Below are 20,205 nucleotides of genomic sequence, written 5' to 3'. Positions count from 1 at the left end.
ATAGCTCTACTGAACAGGTATTAAGAAACCTTGTTATAATGTGATAGCAACAGAGAGATTTTGTTAGTTTGATGGAAATAATTATTTATAACTATTCCTAGACAAAAATTTATGTTTTTGTACGCTCGAAGTAAACACTAGTTTCTGTGCAATGAAGGAGGAAAGAAAGGTAGAGAAAAACTGAATAAAAGGTGGAACATTCTGACCCTTGAGTTCTGTAAGAATGAGGCTCATTTACTGTTCAAAGGACATTGTTTATACATTCCAGACTTCCATCTTATAATTGCTCCAGGATTTGTAAAAAGGAAATCTCAGCAGGACAGCTAAATTTATTCAAAGCAATAGCTGCACATAATTGGTATAAAACACCAGAACAGTCTGCTCTGAAAACGCTTTTCTCAGCAATACAGACTCCCACCTCTTCAACTCCCTTTCTATATTCAAATAAAGTTTGATTTCTCTCTTCCATCACTTGAATCCTTCCTTCTCCTACTCAGGTAAGACTATGCTTTAAAAGATCCTATGAATTTTCAACACAAATTATGTGAGAAACTTTTTCGATGCCCATTTGGTTTTATTAGTGTTTACCTGGTTACTATGGCAATAGATAAGTAGGAGGAGCCCATGTTGTGCAAGAAAGAGAGTTTTATATTTTCACAAAACATTATGAATTAATTACATGCTTTATCACACATAAAAGTAAGTTAAAATTTTACTGTCATGTTAGTATCATCTCAAGAACTCAATTAAATGAACAAAAGAAAGCAAGCTTAGGTCTGGATATAATTACACAAACTTGAAAAACACAGTAAAGGAACTTGAGTCACAAAGCATCGTATATCCCATACACTACAACCACAGCCTTCCTTCATCAGACCATTGTTGTAGTTGGGTTTTTGACAAAATTCCTTCAAAAGTGAAATGCAAAGGAGAAAAATAACTGTATCTTCCTATTTAAAGGGCCATTTTCATTTAAAAAGTTATTTCAACAAGTTCTGTTTGTGTGTTGATGAACAAACAATAGCTTTGCTAATTTAATACCACTTTAAAAATGCCATTTGATAGGATTTTACCAGATAATTCTTTATTGACATGAGTAAGAATTTATGGATGATTTTGTTGTTCTTGGAAGAGAAAAAATAACCTCCGTGAAACTGGAAACATCACCTCTCAATATAAAGAATTAAAAAATGTTCATGAGTGGTTTAACAATATGTATGTACTTAATGCCACGAAATTGTACACTTAAAATATTTAAAATAGTAAATTTTATGTTTTGTATATTTACCACAATATACAAAACAAAAACAACCTTGGGTTTGTACATCAAAAGCCATTTAAAAAATTTGTCATAATGGACTTGGAACTGGTTCCCTTTAAAAGGCACAGTCGTATATATAATTGTTATGTCCTATTAAATACAGATCAAATAGAGCATAATGTCAAAAAGGTAGACTTGAATAGAATAGGACTAATCAGAAAACAAATACTCATGAACTTACTGCTTTGAAAAGTATTTTCACTTGCATTACAGGTAATATGTCATATTTATGATGTGATAATCTGTCTGTCCTTACGGAATAATTATGAATTCCGAATGATTGTTTTTTTCAGATTCTGAACTTAACACAGATTTCTCGAAGACAAGCTAAAAGGAAGAAAAAGTGTTATGATAAGGCCAAGAGAACTCTCAGAATTTTTCTTAAAGCTGAATAAATACAACATATATATACATATATCCAATAAAGCTAAGGAAATAAAAAATATATAAAACAAAGCCACTAAAAGTCAAAATCTTGAAGAGAAAATCTATGTGCCCTTAATATATTGTCATATTTTTGTTCAGCTGTGTACATTAGATTTCCTATCATTCTTTGAATATCTTCTTTGTAACAAACTGCTTATGCATAAAAGCAACTAGTGTGGTAATTAAATATCAAATAGCAAGAACAACTACATCATAGAAATAAATGTACTGTTTTTTAATTGAAGTAGAATTTTTAATGATGAGAAACCTGGACACAATGGTCTATTTTTATATATAACTCAGTCTAAATAAATGCAACCTACATTTGTAAAGCATACATAACTCTGTAACATAAAAGGGTTCCTGTGTCTTTTGCTTTGCTTTTATTAGCCAAACCTTAGGACCTGCTTCATGTTAGTTCCTTTTGACTTCTTGCCTCTTTACATTATGGTCACCAGTATTCGCACCGTTCCTACACATGGAGGCTAGCAATCTGAAAATCTGAAAACGCAAGATCCAATTTCTTACTTTAAAAAGGAGTTCATACAAAAATTAAATCAGGCAGCATATATTTACTTAACAATTAACCATAGCTGCACTGTTCAATATGACAGCCACTGGCCACATGTAGCTAAAATTTTTCAATTCAGTTCCTCAGTTGCACTAGCCAAATTTCAAGTGCTTAATAGCCCCCATGGGGCCAGTGGCCACTGCGTAAGATTGCAGATACAGACCATTTCCAGCATCGCAGAAAGTTCTGCTGGATAGAGCTGCACTATAGGATTGCTTTAAAGGGCAAGCTTCCCAAATTTACTTGAAATAAGGTGTTTTGGATTATTTTATGTCACCTCAAACTATTTAATGTCAACACTTGATTGGTTGTTTTCAGTATCTATGTATTACGTAAAGGGAGATACAACTCTAGTACCAGCCAATTTTCTTAGAAAGTTATCTACTATCAATAGAAACAGGCCTGGCAAAATGCTTTGCACATAGTAGGCACTCACTAAATACTACTTAACTCACTCAAGTAATAATACAGAATTTTATGAAGGCAGTGAGTAGCACTGTTAATTAAAAGAAACAAAACTATCCATTAAGAAAAGTAGTTAGCAGCAGTTCATTTATTCAACCACTACTTACTGATCCCCCAACCTCTGTCTGCCTGTCCACCTTCTTTCTCCACCCTATTCTGTGCCCCGGGAGGATGACCCATAAAGTCTTGCATCCAAGGAATCCTCCTCCCTCCAACTTCCTGTAGGTTCCAATTGGAGGCACTGGGAGGAGATTCCAAAGTAGGAAGAAAGTCAGAGATATATGCTCAACATGGGTTGGCCTTGGTCCTCAGCTAAAGGCCACAGCTCCTCTCAGGCAGCCCACTTCACAAAGCAGGTTCCCCTCTCGGTTCTTGTCACTGTTCCCACCCCTAGCCCTAGACCCTGCGCTTAATGAAACTGCCTGTCTTTTGCTGGCCTCAGAATACATCATCACCCTTTTTTGGTTTCCTAAGTCCTGCCAACACATTTGTAAATATTCTTGTTTGTTAAATATTACCTAAATACCATATGTTTCCTGTCCAGATCTTGACAAATGTAAGCACGTATCCTTTCAGGCACAGTCCTAGGTCCTTAGAGACCTCCAGCTAATCTCTTCAGATAGTTTAATCTCTTTCATAGTTCTTAGAAATAGAGCCCTTTTAAAAAACTCAATTGTTTTCAATAATAATGCCCCATCCAGATGATATTCAAAAAGTTACACTAATAGAGTAGAAATAGGCCTCCCATTTCTAACACATTATATTCACTGTATTTGACTTAAGATAGTCATTGAATATTTTGTTTTTGTGCCTCAAAAAGTGCTTATATGACAATAACAAACTAGCCCAACACTACACTAATAGCCTGCTAGGCATGAACTCAAAGTCTAACAGTCAAGCCAAAGACTGAGAAAATTATTTAGGTAATTGAGCCCATTTTTATCCTAATCATGTGTGTATTTTAAGCAGAAGCATTTTCATTCCTAAAAAAATCTGGCTTCATGTTTCTCTTTATCATGTTAGAAAGCAAAAGTTATGAATTCAATTTAATAAAATATTTATTAAGTATCTACTATGTGCAATACATTATAATGGGCACAAAAATGAACCAGATACATTTTTTAAGACTCTTACATTCTTACAAAGGAGACCACAGGAACACAAATTACTGTTAACAAAATACTACATTAAACTGTTACTTACTAAATATACATCAACTTCATGCATGCTTTTTTTCCCCTGACATCTTCTGATTTTTTTTAGTCTTTTCCCCCAACAGGTAAATTATATTATATTATAATGTAAATTTATTATACAGTATAGTCTAAATGAAATGCCACTTGGAAAAAGTTTAAATATAATAAGAAAAAATCAAATCAGTAAACTCTCATGTCTCCATTTTTTAAATATCCTAAAAATGAGATTTTACAAGCTGCCTATGAGTGAGCATATAACCAACACAGAATTTGACATATCTCCCTCAATTTTCCTGTATGTTCTTTGAAATGTGGGTAAACTGTCCTCAACAGCTTCATATGTTGAGGGTTAGATGAAAGGTTCTAAAGCCAGAAACTTGTATTTAGGAAGTAAACTTAGATCAGAAAGGAAATTCCCTCTGTTTCTTAATATAACAATTACTCATGTGCTTATTTAAACCCTAGCTTTCCTTTTAATTTTTTAAAATATGTTTTTATTGGTTTTTTTAGAGAGAGAGGATGTGAGAGGGAGAGAAACAACAATTGACTGGCTGCTTCCTGCACACCCCCTGCTGAGGATCCAGCCCAAAACCGAGGCATGTGCCCTGACCAGGAATCGAACCAGTGCAACCTCTTGGTGCATGGGACTGCGCTCAACCAACAAAGCCACACCAGCCGTGCCCTAGCTTTCCTTTTAGACCTTATGTCACTCCGACTGAATAGGTACCTTTTAACTTAAACGAATAATGCACATGACTTCAAGCATGCCCATCTTTCACTGTTGAATCCTAGGTAAAGGAAATGCAAATACAAGGCAACTGCAGTGTTTTAGGAGAGTAAGTTACACACACACATTAACAGCAAAATGCTTTGGATCATCAGTTGTTTAAGGTGATTCACTGGATCTCACCTGAGAGAACTTTCTAGCACAAGTAATCAATTGTTCTGTAAAAAAAAAAAAAGCACCCTAAAATGTCTAAAAGGTCATGCCTCTCCCTAGTCTTTAAACATACCACCACACTGAAACCTTCACTTTGACATGTCAAATAATAGGCCACAAACAACTTGGTTTCCCTACAGATCACACAGAGGACCTATCTATTTTCAATCATCCACAGCCCTTTCTGTCATTTCCTTCTGTGCAGCCCACAACTTCCAAAGTTCACAGTTATGGTTACACACACTTACAGGAGGAAAAGTGAAGGTCTGAGCCAATCAGTACAGAGGATTTTTGAAATAGTGAGAATAAAAGGAACCAAACAGACAAAGCTAAGCTACAGCTGTACCTCTGCTCAATTGTGCATTCCTAAGAAGCTGAGTGAAAATCAAATATAACAAAATAAACTGATCCTTTCCAACTGACTTAAGAAATTATTTCACAAACTATTTTCCTTAATATCTAATTCATCTTTAATAAGCTGTGGTTCCCTATGACTTACCTTTAAATTATACTTTCTGTCAAAGGCTTAGGGACCTGTAATAATCTTTGAAACACATAAATGAACTAAGGAGGCATTTTCACTGGCGAATCTCTTTGTAAACTGTGGGAAAATTATTCCATTTTATTTGTTTAATATATCCCAATTTCTTCCGTATTTGATTTCCACAGCACATAGCGTATAGCCAGGCATGATACTTCTGTGTGCTTAACGAGGATATGATACGAACAGCAAGAGAGAGAAGCTATGTCCAAGTGACACCTGGGCTTGTGGATGCCACCTACTGTGTGTTTTGCTTTTCCGAGGCTCTCCACAAACCTGACTAAAACAGAGTCCTGAAGCATGATCCTGTGATGAGTACTGAAGGTCGTCAACTGTGTTCAAGTGTCTCATGAAAAAACAAGAGATACGAGAGGCTAGTGTGGAGTGCTTGGCATTGTGAAGAAGATGGTTCCCATCAGAGTGATGAACAAGAGGGTGGCCTCAACAAATAAAAAAGGTGTTTAATCAGAGACTCTCTAACAGGTTACAGCAGGTGGTGATGGCAGAATAAAGAAAGTTAGCAAGAATGTAGTAGTCTGGAGTCTATCATGTCAATGTGGGAAAGCTCTAGGCATGCTAAAAAAAAAAAAAAAAAGTGAGAGGGTTTGGCCCCAGACCCAGGGCTATAAAAACAAAGGCCCTTAGGAATGTGGTAATGGAAGGATCCAGAAGAACAAGGCCATGAGGAAGCCATGGTGGACGAGCAGCGCCCAACTAGAGGCTCCCATCATCTGCAAAGTTAGAAACATTAGAACAAAGCAGATTCGGTTCTGAACACTGTTCTGGCAAGCAAGGAGCAGCATCCTGCTAGTGGAAGGAAATGCAGATGTCTGGCCAGCCCTGCCTGGTGGGGTGGCTTCAGACAGAGTGACCACTACTGATTCCTGATCCGACACCAGCTGGTGACACTGGCCCATTGACACTCCAGTCCAGCCTCCGTGATACATTTCCTGGAATGACTGCTAAAGCTGTGTGTGGCCTCCCTTCTCCTTTCTTCCTCTTCAGGTCACTGTTCTGACGAGTTGTGTGAGGTCAGGCCTCCACCCTCCGGATCTCTGGGCCTCCTGCCACGCCTCCCAACTCTGCCTCTCCGGAGCTCTACTCTGGTTTCTCCACGTTGGGTAGCTTTCCTCATCTGTAAAATGAGTAGCTTGAACCAGATTATCTTAAAGTCCCTTCCAGTTCTAACATTCTGTGATTCTTGGATGCTATAAATTCCCAGAATCCTAAAATTTAGAGTTGAAAGGAACTTCAGAAGTCGTCTATTCAACCTCCTGCTCAACCTAAGCTAACCTAGCCAGAACTAATAAGCTTTGAAAGTTCTATGTAGTTGTTTTTGGCTGGCTGAATACTGCAATAATCAAAGCTTTAAAACCTTAAAGCATGATATATATATATATATATATGATTTTTAGAACATCTAAGAAAAAGTTTGAAGGAGCTGAAGCCATAGAGCAGCATGTTCTATTGCTCAGAAGTCTGTACCTAAGCAGCATTCCCAGGCCTCGTTTTCACAATATTCAGGGCATAATGAAAAATCACAAGGGATGTCAGAAAATTCTCCAAATACAACTAACTTTCAATTTCTTAGTATGTGTATAAATATATAAGACAGGGTAATGAGATGTCACAACATCAAATAAAGCCTCAGAAGGAGAATAAAGAGTGTAAAGGAGAATCAATCATATTTTAAGATGCATTCAAGAAAAAACAAAAAAAATGCCATCTGTTCTTAAAGGGTAAGTTTCAGTCAATAAGCTACTTTTCAAAATTTTTTTGATCTCTGATAATAAATAGTCTCTTTACCTCCTGAAAAGAATTATTTTCTTAACAGAGTCTATGTCAATTATCATACTACAGATCTTGAAGCAATTATTGGATGTATTTTTAAAATGAGTACTTAAAACAATAATAATTTTCCATGTGTTTTATTATGAATTACTTAAAAGTGGTAAGTTCATAAATAAATAAGAAGAGATATACTTAGTTTGGATGATACTGATTCTCCCAAAATTGATGTATAGTTTTAATGCCATCCCAATAATAATCTTATCAGTTTTTTTAATGAAAACTGACAAACTGATTCTAAGATTTACAAAGAAATGAAAAAGATCTAGAAGTTAAGACCACTTTGAAGAATATACACTTAATATATTGCTACAAAAATTCAGACCATGTAGTATTTACTTACACAAAGATACATATGGATCAAAACAAAGGGTCCAGAAAAAGAAAGACATAAATGTTGGTCACCTGATTTACAACAAAGGCGACACTGAAATTCAAAGGAGGACATAAAAATGTCTTTTCAGCCCAGTTGGCATGGCTCAGTGGTTGAGCATCAACCTATGAATCAGGCAGTCATGGTTCAGTTCCCAGTCAGGGCACATGCCCTGGTTGTGGGCTCAATCCCCGGTGTGGGGCGTGCAGGAGGCAGCCGATCAATGACTCTGTCTCATCAATGATGTTTCTATCCCTCTGTCCCTCTCACTTCCTCTCTCTGAAATCAATTTAAAAAAAGAAAGAAAGAAAGAAAATGTCTTTTCAATAAATGATGCTGGGTCAATTAGATATTCATATGAGGGTGGGGAGTACAAATCTTGACCCTTTCCATATCAAACACAAAAATTAATTGGCAATGGAATGCGGACCTAAATGTGACAGGTAAAATACAGCTTCTAGAAGAAAATATAGGAATATATCTTCATGACCTTAAAGTAAGCACTGGTTTCTTAAACAGACACAAGAAGCAATAATCATAAAAGGTGGGTACACTGCACTTCATTAAAATTAAGAACTTCTATTCATTAAAAGACACTAGTGAAAGGGAAAATTGAAAATTGGGAGAAGATATTCTGATACACATATCTGATGAAGGATTTGTATCCAGACTATATTTGAAAACCTATAAACCAATAAAAAGAAAAATCCAATATAAAAAGTGAGCAAAAGGTTAAGTTGTAAGTTACGTCAATTATAGTCAATAAAGCTGTTATTTTTTTAAAAGTGAACAAAAAACTTGAAAGGTACTTCACAACAGAAGACAGTCACTTGCCAATGAATATATTAAAAAGTTCTCAACATCATTAATCATCAGGGAAGTACAAATTAAAATCATTATGAAATACCACCTACCAGAAGGGCTACACTTAAAAGGACTGACAATACCAAGTGTTAGTGACTTATAGAGCAATTAGATTTTTCTCATGCTTTGCCTGGTAATATCTGGTAATATCTACCAAAGCTGAACACACACATATCACACCAGTTCCATGACCTACCAGTTCCTCTATTATGAGTAAGTACAAATGTTGACCAAATGATATGGACACAAATAATTATATCAACTTTACTTATAATAGCTGAAAATTTAAATAATCCAAATACCCATTAATAGTAGAATAGATAAATAAATTGTGATCTATTCTGTGATAGAATACTACATAACATTAAAAAAAAAAAAAAAGCTAACAGCCCAGCCATGTATGGCTTAGTGGTTGAGCATCAACCTAGGATCCAGGAGATCATGGTTTGATTCCCAGTCAGGGCACATGCCCAGGTTGCGGGCTCCATCCCCAGTCAGGGGCATGCAGGAGGCAGCCGATCAATGACTCTCTCATCATTGATGTTTCTATCTCTCTCTCCCTCTCCCTTCCTCTCTCTGAAATCAATAAAGGTTAAAAAAAAAAAGAGAACCAACACCTGCTGCATATAACATGGATGAATCAAACCAATAAGGATGCACTAAAGAGGCCAAACGCAAAAGGATACATATTATAGAATTTCATTTTTGTGAAGTACAAGGGTAAGTGAAACCAATCCGCAGAGATAGAAATAAGACTAATGGTTATTTCTAGGGAGCACAAACTGGGAAGGGGCATGAGGGTGTTTTCTGGGTGCTGGAAATGCTATAGAATGACCTGGGTGGCCATTATATGAGCGTATCCACTTATTTAAAAGTTATGCATTGTAATAAAAATTTTAAACAAAGAAACAAGTAAATAAAAATATTCCACTGTGCTCCAAGATGGTACAAATCATGCCTTATTTACATATCTGTAGTTTCCAGGGCTTAATACAATGCCTGCTCAGTGTTTGTTGAATTTAATTAAATTGACCAGGTAGTTCCAACTACATCTTAACTAGATAATTTTAGTACAGTGTCTGAGTTATCAATAGTAGAACTATAGCTGTGGATTTGCTTCCTGCAGGCTCCTTTTAAATTCCCAATGCATTCATATTTAAAATACCTAGCTTTTTTCCCCCCAAAAAAGAGAAATAGGATTATTTGCATACTGGAAAACTGACCCTATTTGCAGAGTTTAAATAAGATTTAAATAAAAAAGGCAAAGGAAAAAGAAACAAAGAAAGGTGCAGCTGTGGTGCCCTAGAAAGCAGATGTTCATTAGGGCCCAGACACAGATTACTATCACAATGTATTTATCTGAACATGCTCTCCTCAGACCACACAGTCAAATCAAATTTTGAAGGCTCAAAGGATGTGCACTGAAGTACATCCTGTACTGCTGAAACATGAATTTGAATTTTGTGATAAAGACAGAGGGGTAGAAAAGAACAGCAGATATCATCCACTATCATTTTAAATCCTATTTATATATTAAGTTATAATCTATTCTTAAAAAAAAAACAATCAAAATCAACAAGATTTCTGCTATTAAAATTAAAACCTGAGGAACTATTACCAAGAAACATTTTTTTAGTCTTTTACAAATTACAAAAACACAATACTTTTGTGATTACTTTTAGGTAAAGAATTTTTTTGTGAAATATTCAAGAAACAGAAAAATGGTTATGAATAATTTTAAATTAAAGTATGGATGGAGAAAAAATGTAAACATCTTACCATTTCACTACCCCCTATTTACATTCCAATCTCATTAGAATATATATTTATCACCAAAATATTTTCTATTATGCTAATTACCTTCTCTTTTATTCAAAGTATTACATCATGTCTGAGCTTCTTTAACTCATTTGTACATTAACCAATAAAATTTTATTTAAAATTTCCATATAAGACTGCATAAGAAATCAGAAAGAAAATCAAATTCAAAGAGGCAATTGTCATTAGGAAATTCTTAATCATAAACTGGAGCATTAAGAGGTAGTAAAGATTTCTTTAGCAAAATTAAGCCCGGCACACTTGGTCCCTGATTCAGGCAAATGCAGTGCGAGTAGCTAATATGTGACAATCACCCTGGTAGATCCACCACTGGCACATACACCTGCCGATATAAGCCCAGAGTGGCACTACTCTTAGTTTTGCAGGAAGAGTAGTTGCGAGTATGAGTGGGGGAGAAGGGAGTGAGGGAATAGGAAAGGAAGAGAGGAAACACACTGAGACTGCCCTAACTCAGGGTCTCTATCCCCACCCACTCCCACTTTGCAGGCTCTTATATATGAAATATAGGAAATGAGTTTCAAGTTTTAAATAACTGACGAGTGAACTTTTTGGAATAAGACCTGCTGGAAACACAACTCACTAGTAAGGTAAGGTATGCCCAATCATTAAACAAGTCATATAGAGCCCCAAATAAATACCATCTGCCCCGCTTTAGAATTTTTGTTCTAGCAGTTGGTATCTGGTAGCCAAATCTTTCTGTGTTGTTGTTGTTGTTGTTTAATAAGAGTATGCAAGTGATCAAGTGGAATGAAACCTACAAAGAGACTGAGATTAGGAACCTTATTTTTTTAAAACTTCCATTTTTAAAACAATGAAATTAATCAAAGCTGTGCTTTGTGGAAGGCAGAGAGGCTCTTGGGAGTATTTCAGTTAATGACCTGAAAATAAAAACTGGCAAATTTTTCTTTTTATAAATGTCTGCATTTGTCAAAATGCCTGTTGATGATAAATCCAAATTGCTGCTGAGAAGACAGACATAAAGTTGATAGTATTACAAATGTCTAGTAAGATTTACTTACCCTTATAAACAAATATTTTGTTTGGGACTTTATTTTATAAAGTGTGAAAATATTTCCCAGTTATTCTACAGGTAAGAAAGGGTTTAGAGGCTCTTCCGAAGTAGAAATATACTTCCAATTGCAACTCTCAGAATCACTGTGTTTAAAAAGTGGCAAACAGGGAAAATAGTACAGTGTCATGAAGAGTTTAAGATAAATGTAAATTTAATCTAAAATTCATTTGGGCAACTTTGATTTCCCCTCCAAGAAACTCAAGTTAAGAGCACAACATTCCGTGATATATCCAATTCTGCCCATGCTAATTATTACATTTTCAACTTATAAAATAAGCAAAACTGGTATCATGTAAAATGAGCCCCACGCTTGCTGGGAAGATGATGCATTTTTCTTTCAAGATCAGTAAAAAATATTTTTGCTACCTACGAAATGATGTAATTTTGTTATACAAAACCTTTCCCTGAAGCCACTCTTCATCTGGGACCCAGCAGCCCAATAGCACGTGTTGGTCAATGAGCAGCAAGAGGGATGCGTTCCATGTCCCACACTGAGGCCAGAGGACAGCGTGACTCCTAAGGGACTGTGTTCCATATGCAGAGGGGAATAACAGCTTATTTTAAAAGAATTAAAGCCAGACAATGACCAAATAAAGAGAATAAATAGCTATAGCCACATAAGATCAAGAATAATAAAAAATCTGTTATTTTCTGATGAAACACCAGCTGACATTAGACATATTATCAATGTGTAGATTGCAGGCACAGTGATCCAATCAGCAGCAAAACAAAACTCCAAACTTATTTTCCCCCTTTGCCATGAGCAAGGCTAACAAACTAAGAGAAATAAACATCACTTCAAAATGGCTTAAAACAACAAAAGTAATGTTTCTGTATAACCATTATGTCATCATTTAAGATTATATTCTCGGGCTGTCACAACCCTAATAGGTTGGCCTATGCACATTTATAAGCATGAGACTGAAAAAATAATAATGTAAAATAAGGTAATTGAATATGAAAACCAGAGAGGAAGGAGTTAACACAAAGCACTAAAATTCTAAGTACCCGTAAGAGGATTATAAAGCAGAATAAATACAAAACAATGCTGATTATCAATTTTTAAAAATTTCACTCATTAATCTAAACCCCAACCTCCTTCTAAAATTCCCAGGTTTATTGTAGCTTTAATTAGCATTTTACTTTTTTCTCACAAAACACATGGCACTGTTTTTAAACCCACATATAGATCTTAGTGCCTTCTCTGTCACTAAGACAGACCTTTGGGTGTGCTATTTTGTAAATATTCTTTGCTTATTTCTCGTATTGTGTCCATTCTGTCTTCCCTTGGTAGCTGGTGAGATGCTGGAGAGCAGGGACCAGATATTACACTCCCTAACCTTTCCCACTGGCACGTGCAGAGAATGGTCACTCAGGAAATATGATCGATTAGTATTTTAGCCTGCCACGAGCCTCAGCAATTTTCCAACAAGCTATCAGCTTAAAAATTAACCTAATTCCAGAATACAGATGTTACAGTGAGCGTAGGAAATCATCCACAGGACATCGAATTGTGTGCTTACAGTACCAGATAATATAAGCAAGGTAACTGTTCATATTAGCATCTAAACCCTCTTTTAGGATCTAAGTTTTCATATTCATTGTCCAGAAGACTTTTCTCTATCCTCTGAAATGACAAATGCATTCCTTTAAGAATTAGCTAAAAGATGATGTATGGGTGAAGGACAATGTTCAGTTTCATACATTTTTCTGAACATGATGGATGTTGATTTTTTTGCCCTCTCCTTTTTCTCTCTCCCTCATCATCTGTGATATGCTTATTTTCCTGTTTGAAAAATTAAAATATTCATATAATTATGTTAAGGAGACTAGGTGTGCCAAGGCAAAATAAGGAATTCGGTTATGGGAGACATGTTCACTTCGTTCTTGGCTTAGCTGTCATCATCTCCTTTACACTTTTCCCCTCATAGCGACCTGATTAGGACGTGTTTAGTTTCTGCTATGAAATTTGCGTGTGCGCTCAAATTTGCGTGTGTGTTCGCACATGCACGTCTAAGAAGACAGCCTGCTGGGTGTCATCTGACCAAACTAGTGGTAAACGTCTGTTATCATCCACGTGCTGCCTCTTATGAGGCACAGCTGAATTCCACCAGGTTTTACTATTTACTCATCAAAATGAACAACAGAAACCAGAACATTTAAATTCATTGCACATAAAATCCCCAAGCCCAATGTTCAATCTTGAATACTATACGGTCTGATTTTATACCAATTATTATGGCATTGCATTTAAATTACTGGTATATCATTACATTTTCTTTAAAATAAGCTGTTACATTGAATAAAACAATTCAACCTAAGAGCAACTTGGCATGTTCCCGCCTATTCCTATAATATCCCAAAAAATGGGATAAAAAGCTAGATGGCTGAATGTCAAGTTTAGGGTTACGAAACAGTCAGTAACTGAGAGATAACTATAATTCTGAACACCCCAAGGATAGTTTATATTTTAGTTATTATCCATTAAATGAATGAATGTTTTGTTTTTACCAAGTCTGAAATACCCTGGAAAAAAAGGGACTTCTCTTGAAAATTAAGCAGGAAAAAGTCTGGATTGTGTTGGTTGGTGCCAGTGAGAGCAGGCAAAGACAGGCCGCATCACCAACCCATCGTATGTAACATATCCCGCCCCCCCTTAATCTAACACTACGAAATTTTCCTCTGGCGCCTTCTTCTTTAATGAAGGTTGCACAAAAAGGTACGTTTGATTCCGTAAGTGAAGCACTGACCAATTGATATGTGATTCATTTCAGGGATCTTACTCGATTCATAAAACATTTGGAAGTTTTTATTATAGGGGCAAAATAAATCAAAACACAAACCTAACTATACCGAGACTTCATTAGAAAATTAAACTGGATTATTCATTATATTTGTAGGTTTGGGTCTATGATTTCTTTCTAGTCTAGAAAAATTTTGCAGGTACTTATTCTGAATATTACTAATCACAAAGGAGCATTTATTTAGCACCTACTGCTCTGTGAATGAAGCAAGAAACTAGGGAGGTGCTGATACCCTTTGAAGAGAGACTAACAATACAATATCAAGACCATGCTTGGGGAAAATAAACTTCAGTGAACTGAGCCTCCAATAAAAAACAAACCAGACAAGAAATTCCTCATCTTTAAAAAGAATGAATAATATGTGATTGTCCATATCATTTTTACTAAGCCCCTATCCTTTCATTCTAGATCTTCCTCGCATGATTTTTACTAGTTAAGCAGATAGAGAGGGGGGAAATAAAGAAAGATTTTCTTTTCTGGCGACTCACTCCTGAGTAAAAAGAAAAGAAAAAAAGATCCCTTTGTCTTTAGCTAAAAGACCCGTAATAATTTAAAATTTCTGTATTCATTAAGTATGCTGGGGTCATTTTACAGTCCCAATAAACCAGTAAGCAAAATATAAAGTCTGAGCAATAAATCAGTCAAGTTTTAAATTTTTTTCCTTAAAAGTGTACTACATGGAAATTTTCCATATCTGAATTTAAATTCAAAGCCAAGATTGCCAAATTTGTAACGTATATTTAGTTATGCTGATAATACATGATCAAACACTTTCCTACTTATCTTTTCCTGTTCCCTTCTAGTAGCTTAAAATTTGGCTCCCAACATATAAAAAATTAATATGCATTATGGGAAATTCAAAAGGAATAGCTATCCAACGGGGAGGGTGCTACAATACTGCATTATAATGCATCTTCTTTTTAACATTTCCATGACCTTGATTCTTCCAAAGCCACATCCAGACAGCCACAATGCCTCCCTCACCTAATAAGGTGTATTCTTTGTGTAAAGTATAGCATGACTGTATTGATACATTTAAACATACTTTATTCACCTCATAAATGTGGTTACTTCTGAAAGCTCAAAGCACTCCAAGTCTTAATATCAAATTTCTCTACCTCCAATCCACCTTAAAATGCTCAGTAGTTCCATTATCAAATCATGACCCCTAAATCCTGGAGAAACAGACTGAGGCAGTATAATATTCATTTGGCTACAACTAAGAAGAAGTTAAGGAATTCAGCAAAATGTTAATGCTCCCAGAAATTCAATTCAGAAAAAACTGTTCTGTTCTAGTAGCCTTCATTAATAGAATCCCAAATTATTATCACTATTTTCCAGATTTTGAATCTCAGGTCAGGTATGTTCTTCAGCATGCACTTACACAAGATGGCTTTAAAACAAACTTTTGTTTTAGAAACAAACATTTCCTTAGAATAGAAAAACAATACTGTTGTATACATAAAACTTAAAAACCAAGCTTTCATTATGCTATATTTTATAGAAACATTTTGATAACTATGAATAAAGGTCAAACATTTGTCAAATTGCTTTTAGCTAGTACAAATAGCTATTCATGTAAAGAACATTCTGTACTTCCCTTTCTTCAAAAGAAGTAGAATAAGTATTTCAATTCCCATAAAAATTTGCATACATGAAATGGCAATAAGGTAAGTTGTAGTATCTCTGAAATAAACAGACCATGACTGAAGGATTGCTTTTACAGTAAGTGAAAATAATATAGCCATTGTATGAAAATGAGTAATACACACCTTTAGAAAAAAAATACAGTGAATTATCTGTATAGCTTCAAAGTAGATTCCAAATTTAATTTTTCATAATCTAGCAAGTCATTTTATATAATTCAGAAAATCCCTTAGAACAATATGTGCTTATATATACGAAGCTATGTCTAACTACATCTTAGAATGAATGTGTCAGGTGACAAAGAGCACCTGCTGTGATAAGACCATCCTGACAGAGAGATACAAAAACACAAGTGTATAAAATCAGGTTACTTGAAATCTATGTTGCTCTAAACTAAGGTATTATGAAAATTTCGCAGTCTTCTTCATTTCCACCCATGTCCTGCCCTTCCACAGCCTCCTCAAATTTATGTTTAATGCAGCTGTATTACTTTTTCTAATGATTTTCTTTCTGTCAAAGAGCAAAGCACACCAATACGCTCACACACTATAATACAGCTCCGTGGACTTTTTTGTTGTTGCTAATAAAATGTACAAGTAAATATTTTTTATGGGGGAAAATTACTAAATAAATTTTCCAAATCAGTCACTGATTGAATGATTCACACACAAAAAAATAATTTGACATATGTTAACTTTTAAAAGTATGGTAACAAAACTCATTTTCAAGGGGCATGTTAATTGGTATCTATTCCTTCTGATGCAAAGAAATCCCATCCGTTCCTTCTTCCTCAGTTTAAAACAATCACATCCATCTCTTGATCACTGTTTAAGACCAATATCACTTCATAATTGACCGTGGATTCCTTGGTTTTTGTTATAGCTTCCAAACAGAAGTTTCAAAACAACTCTGACTAGTAAACACATCACTGTACTTTAAACAGTGATGTTTTCTATCCCATACTTCAGGAAGGTTAAAACACACGCACACACAGGCAAGGATCATCCCTGAAGACAACAGATTATAAGTGAGTTTATTAACTCTTTAGGTAGATTAGGCAACACTTGTTTTTAAACTAAAAATCAAAAGAAGTCTCTCTTTTCTTTTAAATGGCTCACACTACCATGCTACCAACAGATATGTAAGGGAGAAAAAAGAGGCTATGCGTTCTGAACTGTGCTTATCTAAAATCTGCAACTAGTCACTTTACATTTTAGGAGATGCCCCTTTTTGAGATAATCAAGATACATTACAATAGGGAATTTAGATTTAATTATCAAATTTTAATACCATGTTATATAGGTCAAGTGAGTATGTATGTCCTTCTCTGGAAACAAAGAGATTCAGAGTAATAGGATTTCAGATTTCATAGTAGTAACCACAAGATATGTTTTGAGAATGTCATTTACTGTAACACAAATCAATATTAAATGCTTTATGCAGGAAGCACACTTTCAGAAAATGGGCCCTAAAGCTTTCTGGGATCCGACCCTAATTACCAGAGCAAGCTCTTGCCGTTTGTCTCTCTCTTCAATTATTTACGGGGCAAAAAGAGCCAAATGGCATTGCATTAGCTATATTAAATGCTATGTACTTGGGTTCTAACTTACTAATGGTACATAAAAATTACTAAGGTGAATGTGCCTGTAGATACATGGCCTTTTTTCTTCACCTGAGTATATGTATTTATTATTGATATAGTTAAGTGTTGAATAGGCTGTCCTTTGGCCACCCAATGCTGCATAATTTAAACAAGTGCATTAAACATATATGCTATCTAAAAGGTAGTGCATTGATTACATCTCAAAATTTCTTTGAACAACTTATATTTACAATGTAGCTCGCAAAAAAGCAGGCATCTCCCTCCAGTCCCTGAAAACAAATTTATGGGGACCACACAGAAATGAATAATAGATTTCCTTGCTACTACCATCTTGCTGCTTTCAGACGACCCAAAGTAAAATAAGAATTGGGGGGCGGGGGGGAGAATGAGGCCCTTGAGGGCTAAGAAATGTCTGATCTCTATGCTGACTCGTGTTCTTTAGGACAAATACTGTGTTTGTAGGTACAGAACATGGACCACACGCGCTGTAAGAAAGAAAAGCTTATCAAGGATGAATCAGAGATTCTTTGCACCAGGCCAGAAATGCCCTCTGCCAGCAAGCAGGGCATGATTACAACCTCCCAAAGAAAGTTCAGACACTGCACCCATACTTGATTCTTTTGTGATCTAGAAGGGTGCCTGGAGTCACGACAGGAGATGCTGACTGCTGAAGAAGGCTGGTGCATCCAACTTCCACCTTCCCAAACTGTGGAAGAAGCTTCCAAAGCAGTGAAACCCTCACTCTTCACGGACCCAGTGTATTTTTTAATGAGTTCAGGCGGCATCCAATTCTTGTAAAAATAAGACAGGCCCACTAACCAAGTACCCAGGGTCCCTAGAAAGCCAGTCGCAATTTGCGAGGTTACAGGTCATCATCCGTGTTACCCAAGAGCATGCCAAGGCCACTTCTGAGAAAGCACCATTGGAAATCGATCTGTGGTAAACACGTAAGGCAGTATTTTTCTAAACTAAATACAAAGTCACTTCTTTCTCTGCACTGAAATCTGCCCATTGTCCCTCCTAAGCAAAAGCTACAGGGAAGATTAAAAGGGACATCAATGAACGCTGAGTGAACTTTGGCCACTTTCCTACCCAAAACACCAGCGTAAAAGTAGAAATCAGTAACCAGGTGAAGTGCCACACCGCACAAAGATCAAGGCGAGGGGCGGGCGCGCGGGGCTGGAGGCGGGGAGGGAAACGTCCCGTCCGCCCCCCGCCCCCCGCCCAGCCCCAGACGTCGCGCGCCGGAGGCCGAGGGGCGTCCCCGGGAGGTGGGGGCTCTGCACCACTCCGAGCTAAGCCGAGAGTTGCCGTTCGCAGGGCGGGGCCCAGGAGCGGGGGTCGGGAAGCCGCGCGGCCAGCGGGTCCCGCCGCGGGCCCCAGGCGTCCGCAGCGGAGCCGCCGACGCTCGGCTGGGGGCTCGGCGCGGGGCTCGGCGCGGGGCTCGGCGAGGGGCGCCGCTCGGCCCCGCGACCCTCCCGCCTCCCGGGCCAGGAAGGGGCTGGCGGCTCTTTCCTGTCTAGCCTCTCCCCCCGCGGCTTTCTGTAACCCGATCCCGCACTCCGCTGCCTCCGCAGCCGCCGCCCCGCGCCGCGCGCTCTGCCCAGGCCGGCGCTATAGTTAGCAGCCTCCCCTCAACTCCGCGGCGGGCGGCGGGGGTCGCCCGCCGCCCCTCCCGGGCGCGAGCCGGAGCGCCCCCGGAGCCCCCCCGGCGCTCCTTTACCTTCGCTTGGAGATACTGGGGGTAGTAGTAGGTGGCGTACTGAGGGTACATCTGCTGTTTCCACACTTTGCCCATGAAGCTGGAAGGGAGCCTGCCGTGCAGGGTCGCGGGCACTTTGGGGTTTCCAAGTCTCGGTCTCTCCTGCCTCTCCCTTTCCGGCGGCGGCGGCGGCGGCGGCTGCCGCTGCTCCACCTCCCAGCCCGGACGAGAGGTCCTCCTCCTCCTTCTCCTCCTCCTCTTCCTCCTCCTCCTCCTCCTCCCAGGTAGAGAGAAAGGCTGCAGACCACGGAGGGCACCCCGGACAGGGCGCTCCCAAGGAGTTGCCTCCGGGAGCCCGACCGCTCCGGGGCTGCCAAGGGCCGGCGCGCTGGCCGCTGCGCTCGGGCGAGCAGGCTGAGCAGGGCTGGGAGGTGATCAATACAAGTGGAAAGTGCGGCGGCGACAGCGGAGGTGGCTGCGATCGGTGCCAGGCGGCATCTGGGGTGGGTGCGCCCGCCCGGGAGAGGGGAGAGGGGCCGGCGCGCGGCGGCGTGGGGGAGGGGCGGCGGGGCGGGGCTTGGGCGCCGCGGAGCCGGGACCGCCGGAGGTGCGGGCTGAGTTCCGACCGCTCCTCACCTCCCGCTGCGCTGCGGGCGCGCGGCCGCCCGGGAGCCGGTCGCTTTGTGCTCGGGGGGGAGTGCACTGGGGGGACCCAGCTTGAGAACTGCAGAGTGGACACCTCGTTTGCTCACCCGAGTTGTCTCCGTAAGGGGGAGGGGAGGTAAAAGGAAAGAAGGAAATCTGATTAATCTCTCACTTCCCCCTGCCCAATGATTTTTTTTTTTTTTTCTTTCCACAAGGGAAGGAAAAATTATTTCGTGCCCAACCTCAAGGCTGGAATGGGGACACCTGGGTTGTGTTCACCATTCCCCCAACACCTCCCCGCCCCAGGCCACAGCACTGCTTTTCTAGGTGACCTTGGGAGGGTTAGTG

At 38.4% G+C, this 20,205-nt stretch overlaps 1 protein-coding gene across 10 annotated transcripts in view; it reads right to left on the bottom strand.

The window, feature by feature from the left end:
• RBMS1 (RNA binding motif single stranded interacting protein 1) overlaps positions 1 to 19,869 on the bottom strand; it is a 202,990-nt gene extending 183,121 nt beyond the window's left edge. For 2 of the 10 annotated variants that reach the window (XM_081142104.1, XM_081142096.1), the window contains exon 1: positions 19,234 to 19,407. In XM_081142104.1, the coding sequence (XP_080998230.1) occupies positions 19,234 to 19,308 (75 nt within the window). In that variant the 5' untranslated portion in view covers positions 19,309 to 19,407. Of the gene's footprint in view, positions 1 to 19,233 lie in introns of all 10 variants that reach the window. The other 8 variants (XM_081142094.1, XM_081142093.1, XM_081142106.1 and 5 more) reach the window with 8 other exon arrangements.
• Between the last annotated feature and the right edge of the window lie 336 nt (positions 19,870 to 20,205).

This window comes from Miniopterus schreibersii (genome assembly GCF_964146895.1).
Source record: "Miniopterus schreibersii genome assembly, chromosome: 7".
NCBI lineage: Eukaryota > Metazoa > Chordata > Mammalia > Chiroptera > Miniopteridae > Miniopterus > Miniopterus schreibersii.
Note: the sequence above shows the minus strand (reverse complement) of the source record. Positions and strands in the feature narration are given on the sequence as shown.